This window comes from Rhinoraja longicauda, chromosome 35 (genome assembly GCF_053455715.1).
Source record: "Rhinoraja longicauda isolate Sanriku21f chromosome 35, sRhiLon1.1, whole genome shotgun sequence".
In the NCBI taxonomy this organism is placed as follows: domain Eukaryota; kingdom Metazoa; phylum Chordata; class Chondrichthyes; order Rajiformes; family Arhynchobatidae; genus Rhinoraja; species Rhinoraja longicauda.
In genome coordinates, this window is record NC_135987.1 from 15,173,704 (window position 1) to 15,201,544 (window position 27,841).

A 27,841-nucleotide genomic window follows, 5' to 3' on the forward strand; every position below is an offset into this window, starting at 1 on the left:
CTGCCCCCTCTATCCTCTCAGCCTCCCTCTCCCTCTATCTTGCTGCCCTCTCTCTCTCTCCCTCCCTCCTCCTCGCTATCACTCCCTCCTTCTTCTTTCTTCCCCCCTCTCCTTCTCCATCCCCTCTTCTCCTCCATCCTCTCCTTCATCCCCTCCCTCCCTCCCCCCACCTCCTCCCCCCACCTCCTCCTCCCTCATCCTTCCTCTCCTCCTCCCTCCCTCCTCTCACTCTCCTCCTCCGTCATCCTTCTCCTCCCCCTCCCTCCATTTCTTTCCCCCTCCCTCTCTTTCCCCCTCCCTCTCCCCCCTCTCCCTCTCCCCCCTCTCCCTCTCCCCCTCTCCCTCTCCCCCTCTCCCTCTCCCCCTCTCCCTCTCCCCCTCTCCCTCTCCCCCCTCTCCCTCTCCCTCTCCCCCCTCTCCCTCTCCCTCTCCCCCTCTCCCTCTCCCCCTCTCCCTCTCCCCCCTCTCCCTCTCCCTCTCCCTCTCCCCCCTCTCCCTCTCCCCCCTCTCCCTCTCCCCCCTCTCCCTCTCCCCCTCTCCCTCTCCCTCTCCCCCTCCCCCTCTCCCTCTCCCCCTCTCCCTCTCCCCCTCTCCCTCTCCCCCCTCTCCCTCTCCCCCTCTCCCCCTCCCCCTCTCCCTCTCCCCCTCTCCCCCCTCTCCCTCTCCCCCTCTCCCTCTCCCTCTCCCTCTCCCCCCTCTCCCTCTCCCCCTCTCCCCCTCTCCCCCCTCTCCCTCTCCCTCTCCCCCTCTCCCTCTCCCTCTCCCTCTCCCCCCTCTCCCTCTCCCCCCTCTCCCTCTCCCTCTCCCCCTCTCCCTCTCCCTCTCCCCCCTCCCTCCTCTCCCTCTCCCACTCCCCCCCTTCCCCTTTCCCCCTTCACCTCCCCCCCCCCCCCCCCTCTCTCCCTCCCCCGGAAGTGGTTGTGTGCCAGTGGTTCCGGGGCGGGCTAGCGGATCGGGGGGCGGCGGGGCCGGAGCGGCGCCACAGGTGAGGGGGGTAACGGCGCCGGGTGAGGGGGGGGGTGAGGGGGGGCGGTGCCCGGACCGGCCGCGGGATGGGAGGGGGGCGGGTGTGAACTGCGGGAGGGTTGAGTGTGGCTGACGGAGGGGCGGGGATAGTGAGGGGAGGAGTGAAGGTGTGGGATGTGGGATGTACTGAGGGAGAGGGTGTGGGGGAGGGGGAGGAGGGGGTGAAGAGGGAGAGGGTGTGGGGGAGGGGGAGGGTGTGGGGGGAGGGGGAGAGGGTGTGGGGGGAGGGGGAGAGTGTGGGGGGAGGGGGAGAGTGTGGGGGGGAGGGGGTGTGGAGGGAGGGGGAGAGGGTGGGGGGGAGGGGGAGAGGGTGTGGGGGGAGGGGGAGAGTGTGGGGAGGGGGAGAGGGTGGGGAGGGGGAGAGGGTGTGGGGGGGAGGGGGAGAGTGTGGGGGTGAAGGGGGAGAGGGTGTGGGGGGAGAGGGTGGGGGGGGAGGGGGAGAGTGTGGGGGTGAAGGGGGAGAGGGTGTGGGGGTGAAGGGGAGAGGGTGTGGGGGAGGGGGAGAGTGTGGGGGGTGAAGGGGGAGTGGGTGTGGGGGGGAGGGGGAGAGGGTGTGGGGGTGAAGGGGAGAGGGTGTGGGGGAGGGGGAGAGTGTGAGGGGAGGGGGAGAGTGTGGGGGTGAAGGGAGAGGGTGTGGGGTGAAGGGGGAGAAGGGTGTGGGGTGAAGGGCGAGAGGGTGAAGGGGAGGGGGTGAAGGGGAGGGGGAGAGGGTGAAGGGGAAAGGGTGTGGGGGTGAAGGGGAGAGGGTGTGGGGGTGAAGGGGAGAGGGTGTGGGTGAAGGGGAGAGGGTGTGGGGGTGAAGGGGAGAGGGTGTGGGGGTGAAGGGGACTGATGGAGGGTGGGGATGGGGCAAGGAGAGGGTGATGGCAGGGGAGAGGGATTGAGGGAGAGGGTCAATGGGGGAAGATAGAGAGGGGTTGGGGGTGAGAGGGTCGAGGGGGGCAGCTAGAGAGAGGGTCTGATGGAGGGGAGGGATGGGGGGATGAGAAGCTCATGGGGGCATGGATAGAGAGGGGTGGAGGGAGGGTCTGGAGAGTGCAGATGTAGGGAGAGGGTGGGGGTTGTGGTGAAGGAGGGATTGAGAGTGAGGTGGGGGTAGAGAGAAGGAGAGGGGCAGGAATATATGATGGAGTAGGGGTAGACAGAGAAGGTAGGTGCAGTAAAGGTTTGAAGTAGGGAGGGGCAAAGAGAGAGATTGGAGGTGGTGTGGGGAGAGGAGAAGATTAGATGATGGGAGGGGAGGATCGAGAGCAGCTGTGTGTAAGTAGTAATGGGTTTGGGGCTGGCAAAGTGACTGGATTGGTGGTTTTGGGTTAGTCTGTACAGGAAAGTGTAAGAAAGTGGGGAGAGAATGGAGAAAGAGTAGGCTTAATAGAGAAGGGATTACAGGGGAGTGGAGATTGTCAGTGGAGTGGTGACGTGGGTGGGAACAGAAGAGACAGTTGTAGAGGAGGGGTAGTGGAGGAATGTATACAATTGGGGAGCAATTAGAAGTGGGATGCACAAGCGTGGTCAATGGGGTGAGGAATGAGAAAGACTGTAATCCAGTTTTACTGAAATTTGCGCCATTTCAAAATTTAAAAATACATTTGGTGCTCAGTCTGTCCTGAACCTATACTGGCCCCTTTCCAAGTCCTTGACATTAAGTGAAGGAAGCAATGCAGGATGGGATTCTAAATGCAGTGGTCTTAATCTGTGTCCCCTTAGCCCTCAACTCTTACAGTTGTGACTTTAGAACATAAACAATCTCGTGACAACGTTCAAAGTAAAGCGGAGAAGTAATTTCATTGTTTTTTATCTCCACAAGATCAGTATCAGTAAAACAAAATATGGCAGTCATAGCATTGAAGTTTGTGGGTATTTTATGTACTGAAAGTGGTACCATGTTTCAATGGTAACATTACAGTGCACAATTGGTCATATGGTGTGTTTGGATGTTTTATTGGATGTGGACATATTTTCTTGTTTATTAAAGGAAGATGAGTGTGAGGTCAAATAAGGGAGGTGGAGGGGAATTGAAATGGCTAGCAACCGGCTGCTCCAGGTGGCTGTGCTGATGTGCTGTCATCGATGCGACCAAGCAAAGACAAGGCACACGCTTTATCGAACCCCTTCGCTCCGCCTGCCACGGACAACTGGAAGTCCCAGAACTAGCCATTTCATTTCCCCTCCCTATCCCACACGAGCCTGCCTATCCAAATATAAACTAGCAAAATAACATCTTGTATTCCACCTCGGTTGCCTACAACCCAACACCATGAACATTGGGGATAGACACAAAATGCTGGATAGACACAAAATACAGGCAGCATCTCTGGAGAGACGGAATGGGTGACATTTTGGGTCGATTTAAAAATAAGATCATTGTTTTTGGTCTTGACCAGAAACATCACCCATTCCTTCTATCCCGAGATGCTGCCTGTCCAGCTGAGTTACTCCAGCATTTTGTGTCTATCTTCGGTGTAAACCAGCTTCTGCAGTTCCTTCCTCAGCATGAACATTGAGTTCTCTAACTTCAGGTAACCTGCTGTACCCCCCCCCCCCCCACCACTGTCCCGCATGCAGATCTACCCTGATCCTCCCATACATACCTCCCTTTCCCACTGCACCCTGTATTCCCCCCACCTATTCCACCTACCCATCACCCACACGCTGTTCCCATCTGCCCATTCCAACTCCATTATTTTGTCCCATCAGACTCCCTCTTTTCCAGCAGCTATCATGTTCCAGACTCATGATGTGTGGGAAGGAACAGCAGATGCTGGATCGACACAAAAAGCTGGAGTAACTCAGCGGGTCAGGCAGCATCTCTGGAGAGAAGGAATGGGTGACGTTTCGGGTCGAGACCCTTCTTCAGACTCAAGAAGACGTCAAGTCTGAAGAAGGGTCTCGATCCGAAACGTCACCCATTCCTTCTCTCCAGAGATGCTGCCTGTCCCGCTGAGTTCCTCCAGCTTTTTGTGTCTATCTCCAGACTCATTATATCATGTTGTCATATCTACTTCTCTTTCCCCTGCGTTTGTCCTTCCGTTAATCCACACTTCTCACCTGGGTCAGCCTGTCACTTGCCAACTTCCCCCCCTCCCTTATTTATGCTGGCTTTTTCCCCCCTGCTCTTGCAGTTCAAAGAAAGGGTCGTGATCTGAACTGCCAACTGTCCATTTCACTTCACAGATGATGCCCGACCTCCTGAATTCCTCTAGATATTTATCATAAATATATTCAATGACCTATTCTCTTTAGTGCCTAGTATTGCAAATTCTACCGGCTCACTACCCCTTTGAGGGAATACATTTCTCCTCATTTCAGACTGAAATCACCTACCCTGCAACCCCTCATTCTGGGCAACCCAATAAGGAAAGAAATTCATCTGTGCTATGTTCAGATTGGTAACTTGTCATTGCAGGCACTCCAGCAAGGAGATAAATTCAAGAGTGCTACATGGAAAAACACATGTCTGCCACGTGGAAAATCATCCCCAGAGTCCTCCTCCAGTGCCTGTGGCCAAAGCTGCTGCCAGAATCACAGTGTAGATTCCTTCCCTTCACAGGCACAGTGGGTGTGATCTTCACTGTGTTAACAACTCGAAGGGGAATGCAAAGAGCAGAACCAATCGTAATACATGGCCTTTTTCAATGTTAACCTTTTGATCCATCACTGAGGATGGACTGGAGTGCCCTCCTTAGATTTGTGTTCATCTTGAAGTCGTTTCACGGTAGCTGCACTCTGTGATCCCAGCCAACGTTACAGAGGCAAGCTTCGTGCAAACTGTCATTTCCCCACCATTTAATTTTGAATCTTTCTTACCACAGTGCTCCTCCTAACCTCCACTGAGGTTCCCATTAGAGTGAAACTAATAGACTCAGCATCACTACCTCAAGTCGTCCATTCCAAGTAGATTCACAACTCTGAGTAAAGACAACTGCTGCCTGACCCGCTGAGTTCCTCCAGCACTTTGTGTTTTGCTCAAAATTCAAGCATCTGCAGTTTCTTGTGTCTCTATCCCTCCACATCTGTACTACACACATGTCCCTTACTCTGAGACTGTAACTCCAGTTTGGGAAAACAGTCCCTCAGGATCTCTGCTGCCAAGCCCAGAGATTTAGGTGTATTATTATTATTATTGTCACATGTACTGAGTTACAGTGAAAGGTTTTGTGGGGTTGCAGGCTATCCAAACAGATCAAATATATTATACATAAATATAATCAAGTTAGACTCAAGTACAGTAGATAGGGCAAAAGGGAAGATAGATAGAGTGCAGAATATAGTTCTGAAATTTCCAAGGGATTAGCTTTACTGGAGAACGGGTTTGTTCTACTCAATCAACTCTCGTGAGCCAGCCATGTGATGCTAGTGGTCAGTGTAATGAAATCAAGTCAAGTCAAGTTTATTTGTCACATACATATACAAGATGTGCAGTGAAATGAAAGTGGCAACGCCTGCGGATTGTGCTAAACTACAAAACAGAATAGAATAATTTTTTTTAACACAAAAAATAAATTAATACATAAATTTAATAGTCCCTGGTGATATGAGAGTTAACAGTCCTGATGACCTGTGGGAAGAAACTCCGTCTCATCCTCTCTGTTTTCACAGCGTGACAGCGGAGGCGTTTGCCTGACCGTAGCAGCTGGAACAGTCCGTTGCTGGGGTGGTAGGGGTCCCCCATAATGTTGCTGGCTCTGGATCTGCACCTCCTGATGTATAGGTCCTGCAGGGGGGGGGGGGGGGGGTAGTTCCCAAATAATGAAGGTCCCATCTTGAAAAGAGAGTCAAGAGCCTCATTGCAACACTTTTTAATAATATTTTTGATGAGGTCTTTCTTTGCTCCCTTATACCTTTGTGCAGTCCTCTGAGGTGCACTGTTCACCATCATCCATGTCATTAATAAGAGCAATAAAATGCAGTGACTCCAACAGTGATTCTGGTGAATGGTGCTGCATACAGATACCATTAATGCTTGTCCTCATGGCCAATTCGTTCTGTCGGGTGAAAGTTTACTCTGCAATTTCCTTCTGGTACGGCAGATTGTTAGGAATATTAACTAGTAAAAATTCCAAAGTCCAGTTGAGTTCATTCTGAAACCCACTGTGAAAAGTTCAGTCTTTGGTGAGACAGCATCTCCATTTTTATCAGCGCTTCCCAAATTTTTATCCATGTTTCAAAGGACAACTTCTAAAATTCCAGAACTGCTGAGAGAATGAAAGGAACTGATTGACAAATATATCTTTTTTTAATCTGAAGTCTGAAGAAGGGTCTCGACCCAAAACGTCACCCATTCCTTCTCTCCTGAGTTGCTGGCTGACCCGCTGAGTTACTCCAGCATTTTGTGTCTACCTTCGATTTAAACCAGCATCTGCAGTTTTTCTTTTTCCTACATATTTATTTTAACTGGTTGGGGAAATCTAAAACTTGGAACAAACTTAAAATTATGACAGAAAAAATACAAAGTGCTACAATAACTCATCAGGACAGGCAGCATCTCTGGAGAAAGATACACGGTTCTGGAGTAACTCAGTGGGTCAGGCAGCATCTCAGGAGAACTTAGATAGGCAAAGTTTCAGATCACCGAACTGAAACGTCGCCTTTTAATGTTCTTAAACATAGAAAACATAGAAAATAGGTGCAGGAGTAGGCCATTCGGCCCTTCGAGCCTGCACCGCCATTCAATATGATCATGGCTGATCATGGTCAGAGATACTGCCTGGCCCACTGAGTTACTCCAGCACTGTGTCTTTTTTGGTAACTCAGCATCTGCATTCCCTTGTGTGGGTATATCTGAAGGTGATATTGTGAACCTAGGCCATTCATTAGAGGCATTTCATCCAATGTTGGTTAAAACTTTAGAGGTGATGAAACTAGAATTCTCTCTCACCAAACAGCAGTCAATTAACTGGTTTAATTATTAGTTTTATATCTGAAGTTGGAGGTAAAGTGACACAACGGTAGAGTTGTTGCCTTGTAGCGCCAGAGACCTGGGTTCAATCCTGACCATGGGTGCTGTATGTACGGAGTTTGTACGTTCTCCCCGTGACCGCGGGTGCTCCAGTTTCCTCCCACATTCCAAAGACGTACAGGTTTGCACGTTAATTGGCTTCAGTTGAAATTGTAAGTTGTCCCTTGTGTATGGGATGACGCCAGTGTATGGGGATCACTGGTCGGCGCACACTCCGTGGACCGAAGGGCCTGTTTCCACTCTGTATCTCTAAAGTCTGAAGGTGGTGTGAATTAAGTGACAAAGTGGCCTGAACAGACTCTTCGGGGTGAATGGCCACTTCCTGTTTCAATGTTAATTTAGCACAAACATTTGACTTTCAGGGAAACATCTGTGACCTGGACTTGTCTTTTATCTTGTCTTGCAGGTGTGGGTGATTCAGCTATGTCGGGCTTACTCGACTGGCTGTATAATGGCTTCACCAGTATGCTGCAGTTTCTGGGTAAGTAGCCCCAAGCCCTGTCCTATTTGTTTCTCTCTGTTATTCCCATCCCTTGAATTTGGTGACTGCAGTTCATGCATTGGGAATATGCAAAATTGACTTCATTATTCCTAATATTAATCTAACCCTGAGACAGAACGATGGGACTCGTTAACCAGGTCATTGTTAACTGTGGACTTGGGAGCATCAGTAGTTTAATTCCAGTTAATAAAAAATGTTTATAAAATGTTAGCCTTTATAAATGCTTGCTTCGTGTGGTTTGGGGAAACTGCCCCAATTCTCAAAATATTATAAATTGAATTAATTTGGTCAATAATTTATATCATTCATGATTAAGGGTTTATTTCCTACCTTGCTATGTGGATAACAACATACTGTTTTTCTGAACGCGAAGGGAATATCTCTGACGGGGTGAAGCCATGGTTTCTGTAGAGATAAATTGTTTATAAAATCATCTAGTTGATATGATTTATTCACAAAATCCTGGAGTAACTCAGCAGGTCAGGCAGCATCTCGGGAGAGAAGAAATGGGTGACGTTTCGGGTCGAGACCCTTCTTCAGACTGATGTCAGGGGGGCGGGGGCCCCCGAAACGTCACCCATTCCTTCTCTCCCGAGGTGCTGCCTGACCTGCTGAGTTACTCCAGCATTTTGTGAATAAATACCTTCGATTTGTACCAGCATCTGCAGTTATTTTCTTATACTAGTTGATATGATTAATGAGGACAGTTAGGTAAAGAGAAAATTAACATGTAAAAGCTGTGAAACACAGGTGAGTTGCAGAGAATGTGGGGCTGAAACAAACGTTTGGTGTGAGGATATGTAACCAGGCGAATGAGGGGTTGGTGTAGGGGATCTAGTTGTTCAAGGATATAGCAGAGGGCTCTCACTGATGTCTAATGGGGGGATCTTACACCCATGATATGGATAAGTTGGTTGAGACCAGAGAATCAGGACGGCACGATGGTGCAGTGGTAGAGTTGTTGCCTTACAGCGCCAGACACCCTGGTTTGATCCTGACTACCAGTGCTGTCTGTATGTTCTCCCCATGACCCGTGTGGGTTTTCTCCAGGAGCTCCGGTTTTCTCCCACATTCCATAGACTTACAGGATATTAGGCTAATTGACTTGGTAAAATTGTAAATTGTCCCTAGTGTATGCAGGATAATGTTAGTGTGCGGGCATCGCTGGTCAGCGTGAACACGGTGGGCAAAAGGGCTTGTTTCCATGCTGCATCACTAAACTAAACTTATGCTGATCCCATGACCCAGGTAAAAGAAAAGAGGTGGTGAGCATACTCCCAATCCTCAAAAGGATTACTAATCCTCAAAACGATTACATCATTCCAGATTCGGACGACTCTCTGAATGAAAAAGTTGCCCGTGAGGTCCCTCTTAAATCTCTCCCCTTAAACTAATGCCCTCTCACTTTAGAATCCTCTATGCTGGGAAAAGAATGAATGTTCACTTTATCCATGGCCCTCATGAGCTTGTACATGGTGGCGCCACGGTAGAATTGCTGCCTTTCAGCATCAGAGACCCAGGTTCGATCCTGACTACAGGTGTTGTCTGTACAGTCTGTACGTTCTCCCTGTGACCTGCATGGGTTTTCTCCAAGTTCCCCGGTTTCCTCCCACATTCCAAAGACGTACAGGTTTGTAGGTTAATTGGCTTGGTATAATTGTAAATTGTCCCTAGTGTGTGTAGGATGGTGTTAGTGTGCGGGGATCGCTAGTTGGTGCGGACTTGGTGGTCTGGGCCTGGTTCCGTGCTGTATCTCTAAACTAAACTAAACTAAAGTTCAATAAGGTCACCCCTCAGCTTCCTATGCGCCAAATAAAAAAATCCCAACCTATCCAGCTTCTACCTACAACTTGTCCACAAGCTCAGGGTAACATTCTGGTGAATTGTTTGATGGAATCAACATGTGAGCAGGCTGTAAATAAATATTGTCGTTTTCTTTTCCCAGGTTTATATAAGAAATCGGGGAAATTGGTCTTCCTGGGCTTGGACAATGCTGGGAAAACCACCTTATTGCACATGCTGAAAGATAACAGACTGGGACAGCATGTGCCAACATTGCATCCCAGTAAGTAGTTACAGTTGAATGGAATCACGGTTCACTGTCTGCCGCTGCCAGGATCTCTCTTTAACAGAGATAATCACTTTTCCTGCTGATGCAGCACTCTGCCGACTTGTAATCTATGTACTAAAACTCTCGTTTGTTATCTTGTTTGTGACTGAACTTCAGCCAAAACGGTACACGATAGCGCAACAATTTTAGGCCCACCTTACTCACCATTGTCACTTTAGTGATGATGCAAGTAGTTTCATTCAAATTGGTGTTTTGTTTTTTAAGTTATTCACATTTTAAAGTTTAAATCTATCTCCTAGGGAGGGAGCAGGGAGGGGGAGGAGGGTGGATAAGGGGGGTTGAGGGGGAAGGGGAAGTGGGGAGAGGAGGGGTAGGAGAGGGTGCTGCTCCAATGCAGGAGAGGTTTGGGCCCAATTTGGTCTAGTTGTACCCATTCGTTGTTAAGGTTTTAGTATTCAGAGTAAGCACAACAAAGCAGTCTTCAAACTTAGTCCCTGAGCCTTGACTGTTTGCCACAAGACTAAGACTTAACGAGCACAAACTTCATAGATTGTGACATATCCTACCACATTTCCTTCATTCAGTAATTATTGAAAGGGTCTTGTCGTTGTTTACTAGTTGCTTACTTTGGCTACACACAATGGATGAGGCCCAGGACACAAAGGTCAGTGTGGGAATGGGAAGGGGGGATTCCCAAACTGACCAGTGCTGGAGTGTAGTGAGCCCTCACACCACCTGGAGGAACAGCACCTCATATTCCTCATAGCCTACTACCCAAAGCTATGTACATTGAATTCTCCAATCTTAGATAACCTCTCATTAACCCCCGCCCCCCCCCCCCCCCCCCCACCGTTCTAAGGAGGAGCCTAAAAGAGGTAGCGACGTTTGGGGAATGAATTTCAGAGCTTGGCAGGTGAAGACATAGATGCCAATGGTAGAACAGTTTGAATGTGATCAAGCATGGAGATGCTCAAGAGACATTATTTTGAGAAACGTATAGATGGATTAGAGACCTGTAACCAATGAGAGATAGGGAGGTAAGACCACGAAGGAATTTAAAAACAAGGATACATACATTAAAATCAAAATGGTGCTCAACTGGAAGATCAGAATGAGATGGGGCACAGATAGAAAAGTTCTGGATAACTTACACCAATGTGAATGAAGCAATATCATGTCTGGCAGAAGGAAAAGAGGCAAAGATGGAGCCAAGTGACAATGTAAAGTCGTACCCCTCAGAGAGCAGTGGTTATTCTACACATTGGTCTGGGCATCCCGAGCCATTGCAGCTTTGGCAGGCTTTGTACTATACTATGTGATACCCTCAAAGCAGGTTGGCTGTCAGCGTAACACAAAATGCCTCTGCGGCATAAAACCATTGCATGTGTCATGAGGCAAATGAAAAGTACACAGCGACCATTTAATTTTGAACTCTGGATTATTCAGTGGTGTTTGAGCAACATGTGCTTCTACACTGTGGGGTTGAACTTGTGATTGTGCATTTGTACAAAGCACTCTGTCCTGCCCTTGGCCTGCATGTGCATTTGCTTCCAGTTCTGGGTTTGTTTGTTCATCATATTTACCACACAGACTATTAGCATTGATGGTTCTAACTTTTTTAAATTGTTGTTACAGCATCAGAAGAGCTGACTATTGCAGGAATGACTTTCACTACCTTTGACCTCGGAGGTCACGCACAAGGTATGATGCCAAAAAAAAAAAGTTTTGTGCATAGTAATGTGTTGTTCAGTTTGTGCTGATCAGGCTTGGCATTTTCGCTGTAACCTGCCAGCCTATTAAACTGTAAAAAATGTCTGTCCAAAGCATATAATGAATATATATCTACAGATTTACAGGTAACGAGTAATGAACCTAGAAACCTCTGCCTGATCACAGTCCTGACCGTATACTATTATTTGTGGTTTTTAGTTAAAGAATAATTAAAAGTGCTCAAATATTTCTCTCATAAATTGTTGGTCATCTGTCCTGTTTCGGCCCAGTACTGATTTTTCTTGACTGTTCTCTGGTGAACAATCTTAGGACATTATGTGTAGTATCTGAACAAGGACAAATTATTTTTGGCACTTTGGCCTGGAAATTTCAGTTACTATTGTGTCAATTAGTTCAGAGATACCGGGCGGAAACAGGTCTTTTGGCCCACCGAGTCCACACAGACCAGCGATCCCCTAACATTAACACTATCTCACACACACACACACACTAGGGACAATTTACAATTATATCAATGTGGTGGCTCCCAAGGGTCGGGCCATACCACTACCGACCCCTCGGCACGGGAATGGACCGGTCCAGGGGTGCGGCCCTTTGCTACGGTTATAAAGGACGAGGTTTTGGGCGCGATTTTACTCTGGCAGACTTACCGGTCTAGCAAACGTATTAAAATCAAACCTCCCGAAATACCCGGCTCCTCGCCTTTATTTTGGGCCTTTTTCGACGCGCCACATCAAGTCAATTAAACTGCAAACCTGTACGTCTGGAGTGGGAGGAAACCTGAAAAGCAAATCTTGTTCTTTGGTGAAATAATCTCTATTCCTTGTTCTCTGGTTCTCGACTCTTTCATCGATATAAACAGTTTCTCTCAATCTGTTATGGATGGACCATTTGTGATTTTTAGATAACTGTCAGATCAATCTGTCAGATTGATGCTTCCAAGATGGCGCCCAACCCAGGCGACTATTTGTGTGGTAGCCACAGAAACAGATCTACAATCACATATTACAATTGCTCCACACTCTTAAATCTCTACTCCTACAGCAACATTTCTTATTTTTGGATGTGGCTGGCTTTACCTTGCACTAAACGTTACTCCTTTATCATGTATCTATACACTGTAAATGGCTGGTTTGCAATCATGTATTGTCTTTCTGCTGACTGGATAGTACACAACAAAAGCTTTTCACTGTACCTCGGTACACGTGACAATAAATTAAACTGATAACTTATCATCCATCTTGCAACCTGCTTTGTTCCAAAGAGGAGCCCCAATTTTTCTAGTCTATAAACCAAATCTCCTCATTCCTGGATTGTATTCAAATAAATCTTCTTCTGCACCCTCTGTAATGACTTTGCTAAAGTGTAGTCCCAAAATAGGACATATTAGGCCAGTTGTAGCAGAGCCAGTGTTTTATAAAGATTCACCATGACTTCTTTGTTCTTGTACGCCAATAATTATAAGGCCCAATATCCCATATGGCCAAACCAGGTCGGCCATTATCCGTGGAGAGAGAAACAGAATTAGCAATTCATTTAGATGATTTTTCATTTGCAATGCCATTTTAATTCTTAACTTCCATCTAGGCACTTTGTAATTCTCTGGACTGAATTTTCCAATTTCTGGTAAACTGTTCTCATTATTCCATGTCCCTTTCTCACCCAGTTCCTTTAAAATGTTTTGCTAACGGTCAGCATTTGTGCCCCTTATCACTTGATCTGTCTTAACCTATCTCCAAACAGGCTTTGCGGAGAGTGAGGAAGGGTCTCGACCCGAAACGTCACCCATTCCTTCTCTCCTGAGATGCTGCATGACCCGCTGAGTTACTCCAGCATTTTGTGATACCTCCAAATAGGCTTTTGTTCTGAACCTCCCTCCCTCCCCCCTCCATTTCTGCCTTGAATACTGTAAACTCTCCACCTGCCCCCCAATTCTGAAGAAGGATCGCTGACTCGAATACTTCAACTGGTTTCTCTTTCCACAGATGTTGCTTGACTGGCTGAGTTCTTCCAGAGTTTCTGCTTTTGTTTCATCACTATAATCCTGTAGACCTTTCTAACTGATTTCTCTTATAACTTGTCCTGCCACTTACATCAGTTTATACGCGTATATCTCCAGATCTCTCCTTTCTAATGCTCTTAGGATCGTTTCTTTTTGTACAGTTGTTCATCACTGACCCATTTGTTCCTCCTTACTGATATCCTCCTTGCCATATATTACCCTTCCAAGGTTTGTGAAGTCTGCAAATTTTGAAGTTGTGCCCTTTCCAACCATGAATACAGATTGAAGAAAGCAATGGTCCTAGATTTAGATTTTTAGATTTAGAGATGCAGCGCGGAAACAGGCCCTTCGGCCCACTCAGTCCGCGCCGCCCAGTGATCCCCGCACATTAACACTATCCTACACACACTAGGGACAATTTTTACATTTACCCAGTCAATTAACCTGCATACCTGTACGTCTTTGGAGTGTGGGAGGAAACCGAAGATCCCGGAGAAAACCCACGCAGGTCACGGGGAGAACGTACAAACTCCGTACAGACGCCGCCCGTAGTCAGGATCGAACCTGAGTCTCCGGCGCTGCATTCGCTGTAAGGCAGCAACTCTAACGCTGCGCCACCATGCCGCCTAGTACATGGTACTGAACCTAGGAAAAGCCACACTGCACCTCCCTCCATTCACCACCACTGTGTTCCCTGACACCTCCATTCACTGCTGCAGCCGAATAGGCTTCGGTCTTCAGGACGACCCAATTGTGTAGCATCTTGGAAGTATCAAATACCTTCTGAAATGTTGTGATTAAATATTGCCCCTTGTTTGCAGCCCGAAGAGTCTGGAAGAACTACCTCCCTGCCATCAATGGGATTGTTTTCCTGGTGGACTGTGCAGACCACTCGCGGCTTGATGAATCTAAAGTGGAACTTGATGTAAGTCCAACAATGTTGAAATTTTCAGGGTAAAGGCAGATCCTTCGACAGAGTGCCTTTAGCTGTTGATTTGTATGCAAGTAGATTAGTTCTCTCCCTTCAAACAAATGGCCACTTGAAATGTTCTGGTCAGGAATGTGGCACCTTGCATCGGAAGAAGGGTCTCGACCCGAAACATCACCTGTTCCTTTTCACCAGAGATGCTGCCTGACCAGCTGAGTTACTCCAGCATTTTGTCTGTATCTTCAGCACCTTGTATTTCTTGGTTTCTTTTCAATTAGCTGGGAGAAGTCAGGGGGTGACAACACTCCTAGACAAAACTAAAAACAGAACCATTTATTGCACTCCAGCCCACCTGGTGTGTACAGATTGGAGCTGAATAAATGTGTATGACGGAAAGTCTTCTGCTCCTGTAATGACTTTATGGGGAAGTGAGAAGTAGGGACAAGCAACCTCATGGCTAGTCCTGAAGAGGGGAAACCATAATTTATCTGTGGTAAAAGTGATGAAGTGACAGATGACATCTTGTAATGGAGGAGAGGTTGTGATCGGCTTACTTTTAGGTTTTGTAACTTAGCACAATATGCAGCTTGCTCATTACAGCAACACTCCAGTAATCTGGCAGTCTTGGAGCTTTGGTGCCCCACTGGCAAATTTTTGTTTCAGTTTAGTTTAGAGATACAACGCGGGAACAGGCCCTTCGGCCCTCCGAGTCCGCACCGACCAGCGATCCCCGCACATTAATTCTATCCTACACACACTAGGGACAATTTATATTTACATCAAGCCAATTAACCTACATACCTGTACGTCTTTGGAGGTGGGAGGAAACCGAAGATCTCGGAGAAAACCTACATGGTCACGGGGAGAACGTACAAACTCCGTACAGACAGCACCCGTAGTCGGGATGGAACCCGGGTCTCCGGCGCTGTAGGGCAGCAACTCTACCGCTGCGCCACCGCGGCCGCCCATTTTGTGGATCACTGGGTGCAATTTCTATCATTACCTCAACATGCATTCAATTCACTTTTTAAGATGTTACACAGCAGAAAATTTAATTTTTCCAGTGAATCCGGTATGTTTGAAGGGAATGCAGGAACAGGGGAGTAAGAGATTTATGGGGGAATTAGGATCCAAGGTCCCAATGAATGGGCAGGTACATCAGCTGGTCACCGACATGGATTACCCGTTTTAATGTATCTACTGCCAGCAATTTTACGGATTAGTTTTGTTTCTAATGATCATGTTTCTCACGTTCATTTTCTTTCTTAGGCATTAATGACAGATGAAACAATAACTAATGTTCCCGTTCTTATCCTGGGTAATAAAATCGACCGATCGGAGGCCATAAGTGAGGATAAGCTACGGGAAATCTTCGGGCTGTATGGACAAACGACAGGAAAGGTAATGGAAAGGCTCAAGGTTCTAAATCATTGTATCATTAGCGTGCACTTATAAAGAATTACCTTTTGAGGCAACGCAACTCTGCTGGAAGAAAGCTTGGGAGCAATCTATGTACGGTTTAGGTTTATATTTGTCACATGTATCGAGGTACAGTTTGCATGCTATCCAAACAGATCGGATAATACTATATATAAATACAATCAGTTCAAACAAGTAGAATAGATAGAGCTAAGGGGCAGATACAGAGTGCAGTATATAGTTCTCAGCATTGTAGCTAATAAGTTCCATAGACAAAGTCCAATGTCCACAATGGGGTAGAGGTTTTTTTAGATTTTTTTTTTAGATTTAGAGAAACAGGCCCCTCGGCCCACCGTGTCCGCGCCGCCCAGCGATCCCCGCACACTAACACTATCCTACACCCACTAGGGACAATTTTTTACATTTGCCCAGCCAATTAACCTACAAACCTGTACGTCTTTGGAGTGTGGGAGGAAACCGAAGATCTCGGAGAAAAACCCACGCTGGTCACGGGGAGAATGTACAAACGTGCAGAACAGCACCCGTAGTCAGGATCGAACCTGAGTCTCCGGCGCTGCATTCGCTGTAAGGCAGTTACTCTGCCGCTGCGCCACTGTGCCGCCCATTGATTCGGACAGTATCCTAGCTTACGCAAGGACTATTCAGAAACCTAATAACAGAGGGGAAGAAACAGTTTGTGAGTCTAGTGGTGCGTGCTTTCACACATCTGTACTTTTTGCCGGACAGGAGCAAGGAGAAGAAATGACCAGAGTGTTTAAAGTCATTGATCAAATAACTCAGCACCCTGGGCACGTTGTGGTGCAGGAGCAGCAAATTGACCGGATTGTCGGATGCTACTTCACACCTGGTGCACACACCAGGGCCCCAGATCTTGGCCACAGATTTACTTGCATTCCTGACCCCCAACTCCAAACAAGCACCTGGCCCACATGCTTCACAATACATAGCCAACCTCACAAGTATGTGTGTAGGAAGGAACTGTAGATGCTGGTTTATACTGAAAATAGACACAGAACTCGAGTAAGTTATCAGGTCAGGCAGCATCTTTAGAGAAAAGAGAAAACGTCTGAGGAAGGATTCTGATCCGAAACGTCACCCTGAAATGCCCTCCATAATGTTTGGGACAAAGACCCATCATTTACTTATTTGCCTCTGTACTCCACAATTTGAGATTTGTAATAGAAAATATCACGTTGTCAGATTTTAATTAAGGCCATTTTTATACATTTTGGTTTCACTGTGTGTTTGTTTACAGCAGTGTTTGTACATAGTTACCCCAGTTCAGGGCACCATAATGTTTGGGACACAGCAATGTCATGTAAATGAAAGTAGTCATGTTTAGTATTTTGTTGCATGTCCTTTGCATGCAATGATTGGTTGAAGTCTGCGATTCATGGACATCACCAGTTGCTGGGTGTCTTCTCTGGTGATGCTCTGCCAGGCCTGTATTGCAGCCATCTTTAGCTGATGCTTGTTTTGGGGACTAGTCCCCTTCAGTTTTCTCTTCAGCATATAAAAGGCATGCTCAATTGGGTTCAGATCGGGCGATTGACTTGGCCACTCCAGAATTGACCATTTTTTGGCTTTGAAAAAAACTCCTTTGTTGCTTTAGCAGTATGGTTGGGATCATTGTCTTGCTGTAGAATGAACCGCCGGCCAATGAGTTTTGAGGCATTTGTTTGAACTTGAGCAGATAGGATGTGTTTATACACTTCAGAATTCATTATGCTACTACCATCAGCAGTTGTGTCATCAATGAAGACAAGTGAGCCAGTACCTTCAGCAGCCATACATGCCCAGGCCATAACACCCCCACCACTGTGTTTCACAGATGAGGTGGTATGCTTTGGAACTTGAGAAGTTTCTTCTCTCCTCCATACTTTGCACTTGCCATCACTCTAATACAAGTTAATCTTCGTCTCATCTGTCCACAAGACCTTTTTCCAGAACTGTGGTTGCTCTTTTAAGTACTTCTTGGCAAACTGTAACCTGGCCGTCCTATTTTTGCGGCTAACCAGTGGTTTACATCTTGCAGTGTAGCTTTGTATTTCTGTTCATGAAGTCTTCTGTGCACAGTGGTCATTGACAAATCCGCACCTGACTCCTGAAGAGTGTTTCTGATCTGTCGGACAGGTGTTTGGGGATATTTATTTTATTATAGAGAGAATTCTTTTGTCATCAGCTGTGGAGGTCTTCCTTGGCCTGCCAGTCCCTTTGCGATTAGTAAGCTCACCAGTGGTCTCTTTCTTCTTAATGATGTTCCAAACAGTTGATTTTGGTAAGCCTCAGGTTTGGCTGATGTCTCTATAACAGTTTTATTCTTGTTTCTCAGTCTCATAATGGCTTCTTTGACTTTCATTGGCACAACTTTGGTCCTCATGTTGATAAACGGCAATAAAAGTTTCCAAAGGTGATGGAAAGACTGGAGGAAAGACAAGGTGCTGAGAGCTCTCTTATACCTGCATTAAGGAGGCAATTAAACACACCTGAGCAATTACAAACACCTGTGCCCTGAAATGGGAGGGACTGTGTATAAAAACACAATTTCAACATGGTGAAACCAAAATGTATAAAAATGGCCTTTAATAAAATCTGACAATGTGCACTTTAACCACATGTGATTTTTTTTTCTATTACAAATATCAAATTGTCAAGTACAGAGGCAAATAAATAAATGATAGGTCTTTGTCCCAAACATTATGGAGGGTACTGTATTCTTTTTCTCTAGAGATGCTGCCTGACCCACTGAGTTACTCCAGCATTTTGTGTCTATGTCACAAGAATGTGGATCCATGGATAGCTATTTCTTACTGCATTAATGACTAAGGCTGAAATCTATTCATCGGGATTTGTGAATAATTGGGTATTGAATTATTGGAGTTTTACTGGTAATATTTAAACTGGCGTTGGTTGCAGGATAACTTTTTGGTTAATCCCTATTTTCTAATAGGTAGCAGGTAGACAATTTAATGCCTCATCTCTGAATGTACACACAGTACTATCCTGGACATCTATTTTTAAAAGAAATAAACTTGTTTGCTTGAGCATATGGCATTGATCAGCCTGTCTAACATTTTCCACAACTCAAATTACACACGTTGGAGCAGGTGGAACAGATTTTAATGGAAACAAATTACCGAGCGTTAATCTTGCAATATCCAAGAGCCCAGTCAGAAACTATTGGAAAATCTAGATATGTTTTTACATGGTAAAGTCACAAAAGAGCTGTAAGCATTAGTGAATGTGTTGTAGCTATTTGAATGAACATAGTTTATAAAATAGAATAATATGAACGAGCTAGTGCCCTTTCAGTGAAACTTAGACCAGGTGTCATATAACTGTTGCTATGTTCAAGTTTACTTGGTTTCATTGAGACGTAGAACTTACAAACATGGAAAGGAAAATCATTTGACAGAATTATAAATAGCTTTAAAAACTCTTAAGGCTTGTTAGGGGGGAGATTTCCAGCTGGAGTTTTCGTACAAAGGCAGAATCACACCTAATGGAGGAGTGTGCCTTTGGAGCAACAGGAAAGTAGAAGCACATTGGTTCGATGCGAGTCCCTCCTTGTTAGATTCCTTCCCCATCCAGTTGGTGGGGGTGCACTGGAAGAGCCACAGGTCAAGGATGATGGAAGAATGGGCCCTGCATTGTCATTGCCCCGCCCTGAACATTATTGCATTTATCTAAAAACATCTCCAAGCTGTCTCCAAGAAGATCAGCTGAGGACCGATTCGCACCAGAAAATAACTCCAGCCTGGGTAGTAACTATTCAATGTAAAAGACCCTGGGTTATGAGTGTCATCAACGTATTCTGACATGCAGTGGGATGTCAACAATCACAGATTTTTGTTGCCTGACTCCAACACCTCTGTATATGGGAACTGGACACTGATCAAGGGAAAATAGACACAAAAAGTTGGAGTAACTCAGTTGGTAAGGCAGCATCTCGGAGAAAAGGAATAGGTGACGTTTTGGGTCGAGACCCTTCTTCAGACCCGAAACGTCACCTATTCCTTTTCTACAGAGATGCTGCCTGATCCGCTGAGTTGCTGCAGCATTTTGTGTCTATCTTCGATTTAAACCAACATCTGCAGTTCCTTCCTACACACACTGATCAAGAGAACCCTGACTTTGGTGTTGTTGCCACTTCCTCTGGCACGTAGACATGGAAACAACTGAGTAGCTAGGAGCTAAAAGCTAGCAATTATAACCTTTTGTGTTTGTGAGTTAGGGAGAGCTATAAAAGGAGTATATTTCATGCTACGTGTGCATTGTTCGCTTAGCAATCTATGGAAAATACGTGGGACCTTCAAACAGGCTGACTGCAAACTAAGCAGTGAGTAAAGGCAGAACAGCAGTCAAACCAAAACTAGGTTGGTGCTGCTACTAATTAAAAATTGATGATTTGCAGAATAATGCAGAGTAACTCAGCGGGTCAGACAGCATCTCTGGAGAAAAGAAGTAGGTAACGTTTCGGGTCGAGACCCTTCTTCAGACTAAGGGAAAGGGACCGAGAGATATGTACAGTGATATAGAGAGATATAGAACAAATGAATGAAAGATTGCACAAAAGTAACGCTTTGCAGGATGCTCGTTGATGACTTTTAAATTGGAAGATTAAATCTAGTTCAACCGCTAACACTATTAAGGTTAATTACCTCTGTAGGTAGGCTGTAGGTCGATCAAAAATAATTCTTGTTTCCAGTTACCATTCAGTGTTAAAATGCCATTTTAAAACCATGCAATTCAAAACATTTTATGATGATATTAAGTGGGTGGCTTTTGTTTAAGCTGTGGTTCAATGGGTAACAAACATTCTTGCCATCAAATTGGGGATTTTGTGCTCAAGTCCAACTTCAGGGAGTTGAACACAAAAACTCAGGTTGACTCTCCCAATCAGTGTTCCTCAGGCACGATTCAAAAGGAAAGTTCTGTCCATTTTCCATCCAAACTTTGTTCCGTGCTAAGCACGTATGCAAACAAAACATTGTTTATATCATTGCTATTTGCGACGCACAAATTTGGTTGTTGGATTTTCTGCTGATTTTTGGAGGAAATTACTTGAATTATAAAATTGACATTTGATGTCTTGATATACACTATACGAATGCAAGTCTAAACTCTTTCTTTTGTGCTGCCTGTGAATTGGTTAGTTTGCAATTTCCTTATCAGATATCCCATCCACCACCGTCTTGAGAAGTGCATTCCATATTCTAACCACCGAGGTGAAAAAAATCTTCCTCGGATCCCATCTCAGTCTTGTATCCCTAACCTTAATGTCTGGGAAGGAACTGCAGATGCTGGTTTAAACCAAAGATGGACACAAAAACTGGAGTAACTCAGCGTTTCTGACAGCATCTCTGGAGATAAGGAATCGGTGGCGTTTTGGGTCGAGAAAAAGGGTCTCGACTCGAAATGTCACCTATTCCGTTTCTCCAGTGCCTGACCAACTGAGTTAGCATTTGTGGAGGAAGGAACTGAAGATGCTGGTTTAAATCGAAGATAGACACAAAATATTCCAGCATTTTGTGTCTATCCCTAAACTTAACCTCTTCTGATTTTGGACTCATCCATAATCGGGTAAGGTTTCTTACTATCTACCCTATCTGTTCACTGCATCATTTTGCATTCCTCAGTTAGCTCCCCACCTAAACTGCCTCTACTCCAAGGAGAACAAACTCCACCTAATCAGTCCCTTCTCAGGACTGAGACACCGTATCCCCAGGCATTTGCCCTGCACCCTCTCCAGTGCAATCACGGCCATCCTATGATGGGCCAAAGGGTCTGCCTCTGAGCTGTATGAATCTCTGACACTTAACAAGCTGGTTTCATAAGATTGGTTTAGAACTGGAAACGTAGTGATTGTGATGTGACTTTTGTTAATGTATTACCGTATGAATAGTTCCACGGCATCGATTTAATTTTGAAAGGAGTGCAAATCTCGAATGGTGTTAAATCCAAGTAAACCAACCTGATAGACACAAAATGCTGGAGTAACTCAGCGGGACAGGCAGCATCTCTGGAGAGAAGGAATGGGTGACATATCGACTCGAAACATCACCCGTTCCTTCTCTCCAGAGATGCTGCCGGTTCCGCTGAGTTACTCCAGCATTTTGTTGTCTATCTTCGATTTAAACCAGCATCTGCAGTTCTTTCCTCCATACTGAATCTACCTGGTCTTGTTTTCAGCATTTAAGCTTCTCTTCCTTCCCCTTCTCCCCACCACTCCAGGATCATGTCATTTCTATCCATAATTGATATTAGATGTGATGGCTGTGCTCTTGCTTTGCCTCTGACCACGTGCACAACGCTCACGTCTGGTTAGTGTGGTTTACATCTTTGGTAACTCAGCAAATAGAAAGTAAAAAATTGATGCGGTTTGGTCAAAACTCAAACTGCAGCACCTCTGCTGTGTTCCGAACTGAGAGCCAGCCATGTGTAGAGTGTATCGGTACATCACAGGGCACCAATGCTAAGATAAAGGGCAATCGGCCCATTATCAAGGGCAATAGGCGGCACGGTGGCGCAGCGGTAGAGTTGCTGCCTTACAGCGAATGCATCGCCGGAGACTCAGGTTCGATCCTGACTACGGGCGCCGTCTGTACGGAGTTTGTACGTTCTCCCCGTGACCTGCGGGGGGGGTTTTCTCCGAGATCTTCGGTTTCCTCCAACACTCCAAAGACGTACAGGTATGTAGGTTAATTGACTGGGTAAATTTTTTTTTTAAATTGTCCCTAGTGTGTGTAGGATAGTGTTAATGTGCGGGGATCGCTGGGCGGCGCGGACCCGGTGGGCCGAAGGGCCTGTTTCCGCGCTGTATCTCTAAATCTAAAAAAATCTATAATCACCATCTGCCCTTGTGTTATGAAAGCACATCACTCACTGCCCTTTCAAAGCTAAAGTTTGGACATAATTATTTTATAATTATCACTTGACATATTGATATGGACATGGTATTGTCACCTGCTTAATGATACAGATCTTGTGCTGCCAGATGCCAGCCCTTGTCCTTCTCTCTCATTGCAACCCCCTCCCACCTCAAAGTTGGTTCCTTCTGCTCTTCCCTCGTGCAGCAAGGCTGTGTTGCTATCAATCTGGCAAATTTAGAAGTTTTGTTATGGATATGGGCCTCGGAAATTTCAATAATAAGATTACACATTATTAAAACATTGTGCTGCAATGGCCCCTTGTCTGCAAATCTTGTTTTGCACAAACACTGTCCTTGACCTTGATTCGCCACATGCGACAGCAAAGAAGATCAACAAGTAATTTTTAGATGTTCTGCTGATAGGAAGCTTGGGCAGTATCCGGCAGACAGCCTTGACCTCTGATGACGTTTGTACGAGGTTCACTCCTGTAACTTGACATTCTCGCACATGATTGAAACTCTGCCTCTCCACTGCAGCCGGCCACCTGTCAGCGCGAGGTAATCCATTGGCAGCGGCTGGCACGTGGTTTGTGTTATCGCATGTGAAAAGCCAAAATTGAATTTCATCCTTGTTGTCACTGTACCACTTGTGTACAATGGGAGAGATGACATGTTTTTCATTTAACTCATTGAATTCACTGAGACGAAGATAGACACAAAAAGCTGGAGTAACTCAGCAAGTCAGGCAGCATCTCTGGAGAAAAGGAATAGGTGACGTTTCGGGCCGAGACCCTTCTTCACCTGAAACATCATCCATTCCTTTTCTCCAGAGATGCTGTCTGACCTGCTGAGTTACTCCAGCTTTTTGCATCTGCAGTTCCTCCCTACAGAATTCATTGAGACGTTGGTTGCCTTTCTGCTGACTGGTTAGCACGCAACAAAACCTTTTCACTGTACCTCGGTACACGTGACAATAAACTAAATTGAACTCAGTTTTGGAGTCTTCTGTGATGTTAATATCCAATAGGCAGTACAGCTCTCCAATTTAGTTTAGTTTAGAGATAAAGCACGGAAACAGGCCCTCCGGCCCAGCGATCTCCACACACTGACGCTATCCTACACACACCAGGGACAATTGCCAATTATACCAAGCCAATTAGCCTACAATTCTGTTTGCTATTCCCAGTCATCTTTGTATTTCTGTTACATACACATTTGAAGGCCATTTCCAATTTAATTGTTCATACAAGTGATTGTTTAAGCTGTCTGGCCAAATCAGTCTTATCATTGGATTTAATTGGAAATAACATCATTGTTTAGAGATAGTACATTCTTATAATTCACATCCCATCGTTGTATTTCACAAAAAAGATCCGTTTGATTTTTCACACAAGCCAAGAATACAATTATAGCCATTTTCAGATGCATTATTGGAAAGCTGTGCTTTCAGCTGCAAAATTTGTACGTTTTAAAATTCACTCTGCATGAATTCACTCTGCTCTATTTCTTTCATCTACCTTATATTGCTCCTTAAAATCTACTTCTGATCAGGCTTAAGGACTGTTAAATCCAATTTTGACTGATAATGCTCCATTGAAAAGCATGATGATACGTGACCACATGCAACTTGCCATGCAATTACAGACTGTAAGTGAATGTCTGCTCGTCAGAACTCACTCACTGGTTGCCTGGTGGTTCCCTACCTCTCCGTGAGTCTCAAACACTGCTATGAGTTTGGAGATGCAAGAAAATTAAGATGTGCAAATCAAAGTGCCGGAGAAACTCAGTGGGTCAGGCAGCATCAGTGAACAGACAACGTTCCGGTGCTGGACCCTTCTTCAGACTCTGTAAGACCGAATTGGGGTCCAGGCCCAAAACACTTTCATAAAGTCATGCAGCGTGGAAACAATCTTTCAGCCCAGCTTGCCCATCCACAGATGCTGCCTGACTTGCTGAATTCCTCCAGCACTTTGTGTTTTGCCATGACTTTGAATCCTGCTTGCACTGAAAGGAGCAGGACTGGAGAAACTTGCTTCTACTCACCCAATACGGTGGCTGCAGTTAGTGAATCTTCTGCAGTAGACTGAAGGAATTAAGGAGGCCGGCCAGAAAGTTGGCAGAGCCCAAGGCACCTTGAAGATGGAGCAGTGGGGAAAGATTTAAATCCTGTTTAACGTATGCAGTGGTAAGCTTGAATCTGAGCACCATGAGAAAAGAAAGCAATGGAAATAAGTTGACCAACAGTATTGGGGTATGTCTTAACAGGAATTCTAGTTGGACATCAACATCCTTTACACCCCTTGTATGCATTTATCGACATCTGATGTAAACTGCGCACAAATTTGGAGAGGGACCTACAATACACTCAAGCTTCATTTAGACTGATTTATGATGTGTTCAGAAGCAAAGATGACAAAGTGAATGTTAATGTTTGTGTGGAATAGGTTTGACTTGGCTGTAGGTGATTATGTATAGCTTAGAATTTGTGTGTGGGGCACGGGGAAATGCGAACATGAAAGTTGCTCCTCTGGGATGCTGTGGTGACTTGATTTTGGGGTTGGAACACTGGAAAATATTTGGGATTTATTGTTAAGTAATTCTTGTGTGAAAGTCATATGACATGTTGCTGCATGCATCAGGGGTATTAACTTTCCTTGCTGATCTGTTCCAGGGGACTGCACCATTGAAAGAGCTCAACACTCGACCGCTAGAGGTGTTTATGTGCAGCGTGCTGAAACGCCAGGGCTACGGAGAAGGGTTTCGCTGGCTTTCGCAATACATCGACTGATCCCCAGAGTAAATTATGCCACTTTGGACTGAACTAGTTTGCAGCTGTCTACATGATTTTCTTTTCCTCTCCTCTGCTTCCTTTCCAAAACAAAAAAATAACAGGTCACACAACTGTCGACAAGATCACTATGCCGAGGTTTCAGATCCAGGTTTTTAAAGTGTAAACCTGAGGTCGGCGTTTGTACCTGTTTTAACATTACAACTTTTCCCCCCAAGTGTGGCCTGTTTACAACTCCCCCCCACCCCACCCCCAGTATTAGTCAACTGAGAATTTGCACTTGAGTTTGGCTAAACAATGGTCTTAGAGATATATGTGAGGATTTATTTTTGTGTGTGTTCCTTTCTTGTGATGCTCTGTGCTCCTGAAGATATCCAGGTATATCTGCCCCTCTGGGGCCCCGTCGTAGAAGAAAGCATGTGTTGAATGGATGGCAGTGAACTGACCACCCTACAAAGCATTTTAACCAAATCAAGTGATAAGCTGAATAGTGCTCACAAGTCAACTATTCAAATATGTTCCCTGTCTGCGCTGATTATGGTAAGAGCCATTTTTCCTGAAGCTCGGAATGGTTTGAGGCCAAAATTAAAATATGGCCAATGTAAACATAACCATTCTGCACTTGAAGCTCCCATGAAATGATGCTGTGGGAACTGTTTTGTTAAAATTCTCTCTGCTGCCAGTGTATTCTAGGTGGGATGTGCTTTACGTACATGACATTAACGTTTGAAGATATGCCAGTGGTGTTTGGACTGGTTAAATCACTCAGTTCATAAATGTGATTGAGTTTGGTTAATTATCTCACTGTCGACTCTGTGTGGCTGTAGTTGTTGTATTGGTGTATCGTTCATCAAGGTGGATTGTAGCCAGAGTTTGAGTATGAACTGGGGATGTTTCATCAATAAACAGCCCCAATTTAGTTTTAGGTATATAACTGCATATCAAAACATAATATTTAAAGATTTAGATATTTAACTTTGTAATGGAATGATGACACAGTGAGTTTTCTTTTGCCAATTGGGTGTAAAAGTATTTTGGGAATTGGAAAATGAGCAAAGTGTGTCACAGGTGGATAGAGTGTAAAGCAGTCTGTTTAGACTTGATTAGTGAGTCATTCTGAATAACACAAGCTGGGTGGCATGGTTTACAAGATGAGTTTGTTGCAGCAATTATTAACTTCTAAGGGGCTCACGAACTGGAGGAATTGCACAATATCTTGCACACTTTTAATGTAAAGCTTTTATAAAAAAATGTGAACAAATTCATACACCTGGTGCTTTTAACTGTGGAGTCAAAATGGAAGTACACAGGCTACGTAATGCTGGGAACTGTTTTACAAATACTTTCAAATAGCTTGTGTCAACAAAACCTAACAGTGGGTGTATGGAACAGGGAATTTTAAATCCGTTCATTGAACTAGGTAATACTTACAAAATGAAATAAGGCTGCATTATCAATGACGTGGACTGTTATCAAACAGCCATTCCACCAGGAAATTGAAGGGAATGAAAAGTGGTCGGTCAACACCATGTTACGTTTTTTTTTTGCTTCTAAACCTTTTGCCCCTTGCACAGAATGGTGGTATTCTTTTGCGGCTGCTGAAAGGATGGAGGCATTCTGTCGTGGCATTCTCCCTCTGCCAAAAATTAGAAAATCAAATCGCACCTTCTCCCTGTCGAGAAATAAACGTCAGTCTCAGAAACGCCAGGCTGGCTGTTTTCCTCTGTTGAGGCTTATTTTGCCAAACCAGACAAAGACTCATTACTTCTGGTAGACGCCATTTTAATGAGAATGTTATGTTTGTACTTTTATTGTCTCTTTAGGCTCTTCCATTTTAAAAAAAAAACATAATTTGCTCTAAATGAGTGATTGGATAAAGATAATGTCTTGCTTGTCCCAGGAGCAAGGTCATGTTTACACTACAGAGGCATCAGCAGATATCCATTTGAAGGGCATTTATTTATCATTGTGGCAGTCTGAGTGGACTTTCCCTTTTCCTAAGCATGACTGCAGAACTAGATATATTCTTTCCCCTTCCCCAAAAGCTTTTGGGCTTCTAACACAACAGGTTAGTACTGTACCTGCAGTTCAGTTCTACATGGTTGGGGTTATTGATCTCCAGCGAGAGGGTATAAGTGATTGCTTTAACATTTCACCAATCTGATGCCTTCCCCAACTTTAATCTTGGAAAAAAACTAGTTCTCGCCCTCAATTTGTTCATTCTTTATGTGGTAGAAAGGTAACTTGCAACATGTATAAATGTATTATAAATCATTGCTTTATTTGAATAAATGTACTTGTATATCTTTGTGTCTTGAACATTTGTTGAACGATGCATTCTGCATGGGTCGGTGAGCATCTAGCATCTGCTGCAACTGAAACATGTGCTGGATACTTCCAACAGTTTGCGTCTGTGTGGCATCTTACCCCTTGGCTGAGCCCCATTGCTTGCATTAAGTTAATAACGACACCACAGTGACTTGATGTACAGCAGTCCACAGATTCCAATGAGATGTATGCCCA

General features: G+C 45.1%; 1 protein-coding gene across 1 annotated transcript; it reads left to right on the top strand.

Moving 5' to 3' along the window:
- Positions 1 to 876: 876 nt before the first annotated feature.
- LOC144610099 (small COPII coat GTPase SAR1A) lies at positions 877 to 27,622 on the top strand. Its single transcript, XM_078428649.1, has 7 exons — positions 877 to 985; positions 7,392 to 7,466; positions 9,433 to 9,552; positions 11,194 to 11,259; positions 14,113 to 14,216; positions 15,489 to 15,620; positions 25,202 to 27,622. The coding sequence occupies exons 2-7, from the start codon at positions 7,409 to 7,411 to the stop codon at positions 25,316 to 25,318; spliced, it is 597 nt and encodes a 198-aa protein (XP_078284775.1). The 5' UTR covers positions 877 to 985; positions 7,392 to 7,408; the 3' UTR covers positions 25,319 to 27,622.
- Positions 27,623 to 27,841: the final 219 nt, after the last annotated feature.

Excerpts from the sequence above, each read along its gene's own strand:
- LOC144610099 (XM_078428649.1), top strand. The coding sequence starts at position 7,409 with ATGTCGGGCTTACTCGACTGGCTGTATAATGGCTTCACCAGTATGCTG. Across the intron at positions 11,260-14,112 it reads CCTCGGAGGTCACGCACAAG|CCCGAAGAGTCTGGAAGAAC; the intron begins GTATGATGCCAA and ends CCTTGTTTGCAG. Across the intron at positions 14,217-15,488 it reads AATCTAAAGTGGAACTTGAT|GCATTAATGACAGATGAAAC; the intron begins GTAAGTCCAACA and ends TTTCTTTCTTAG.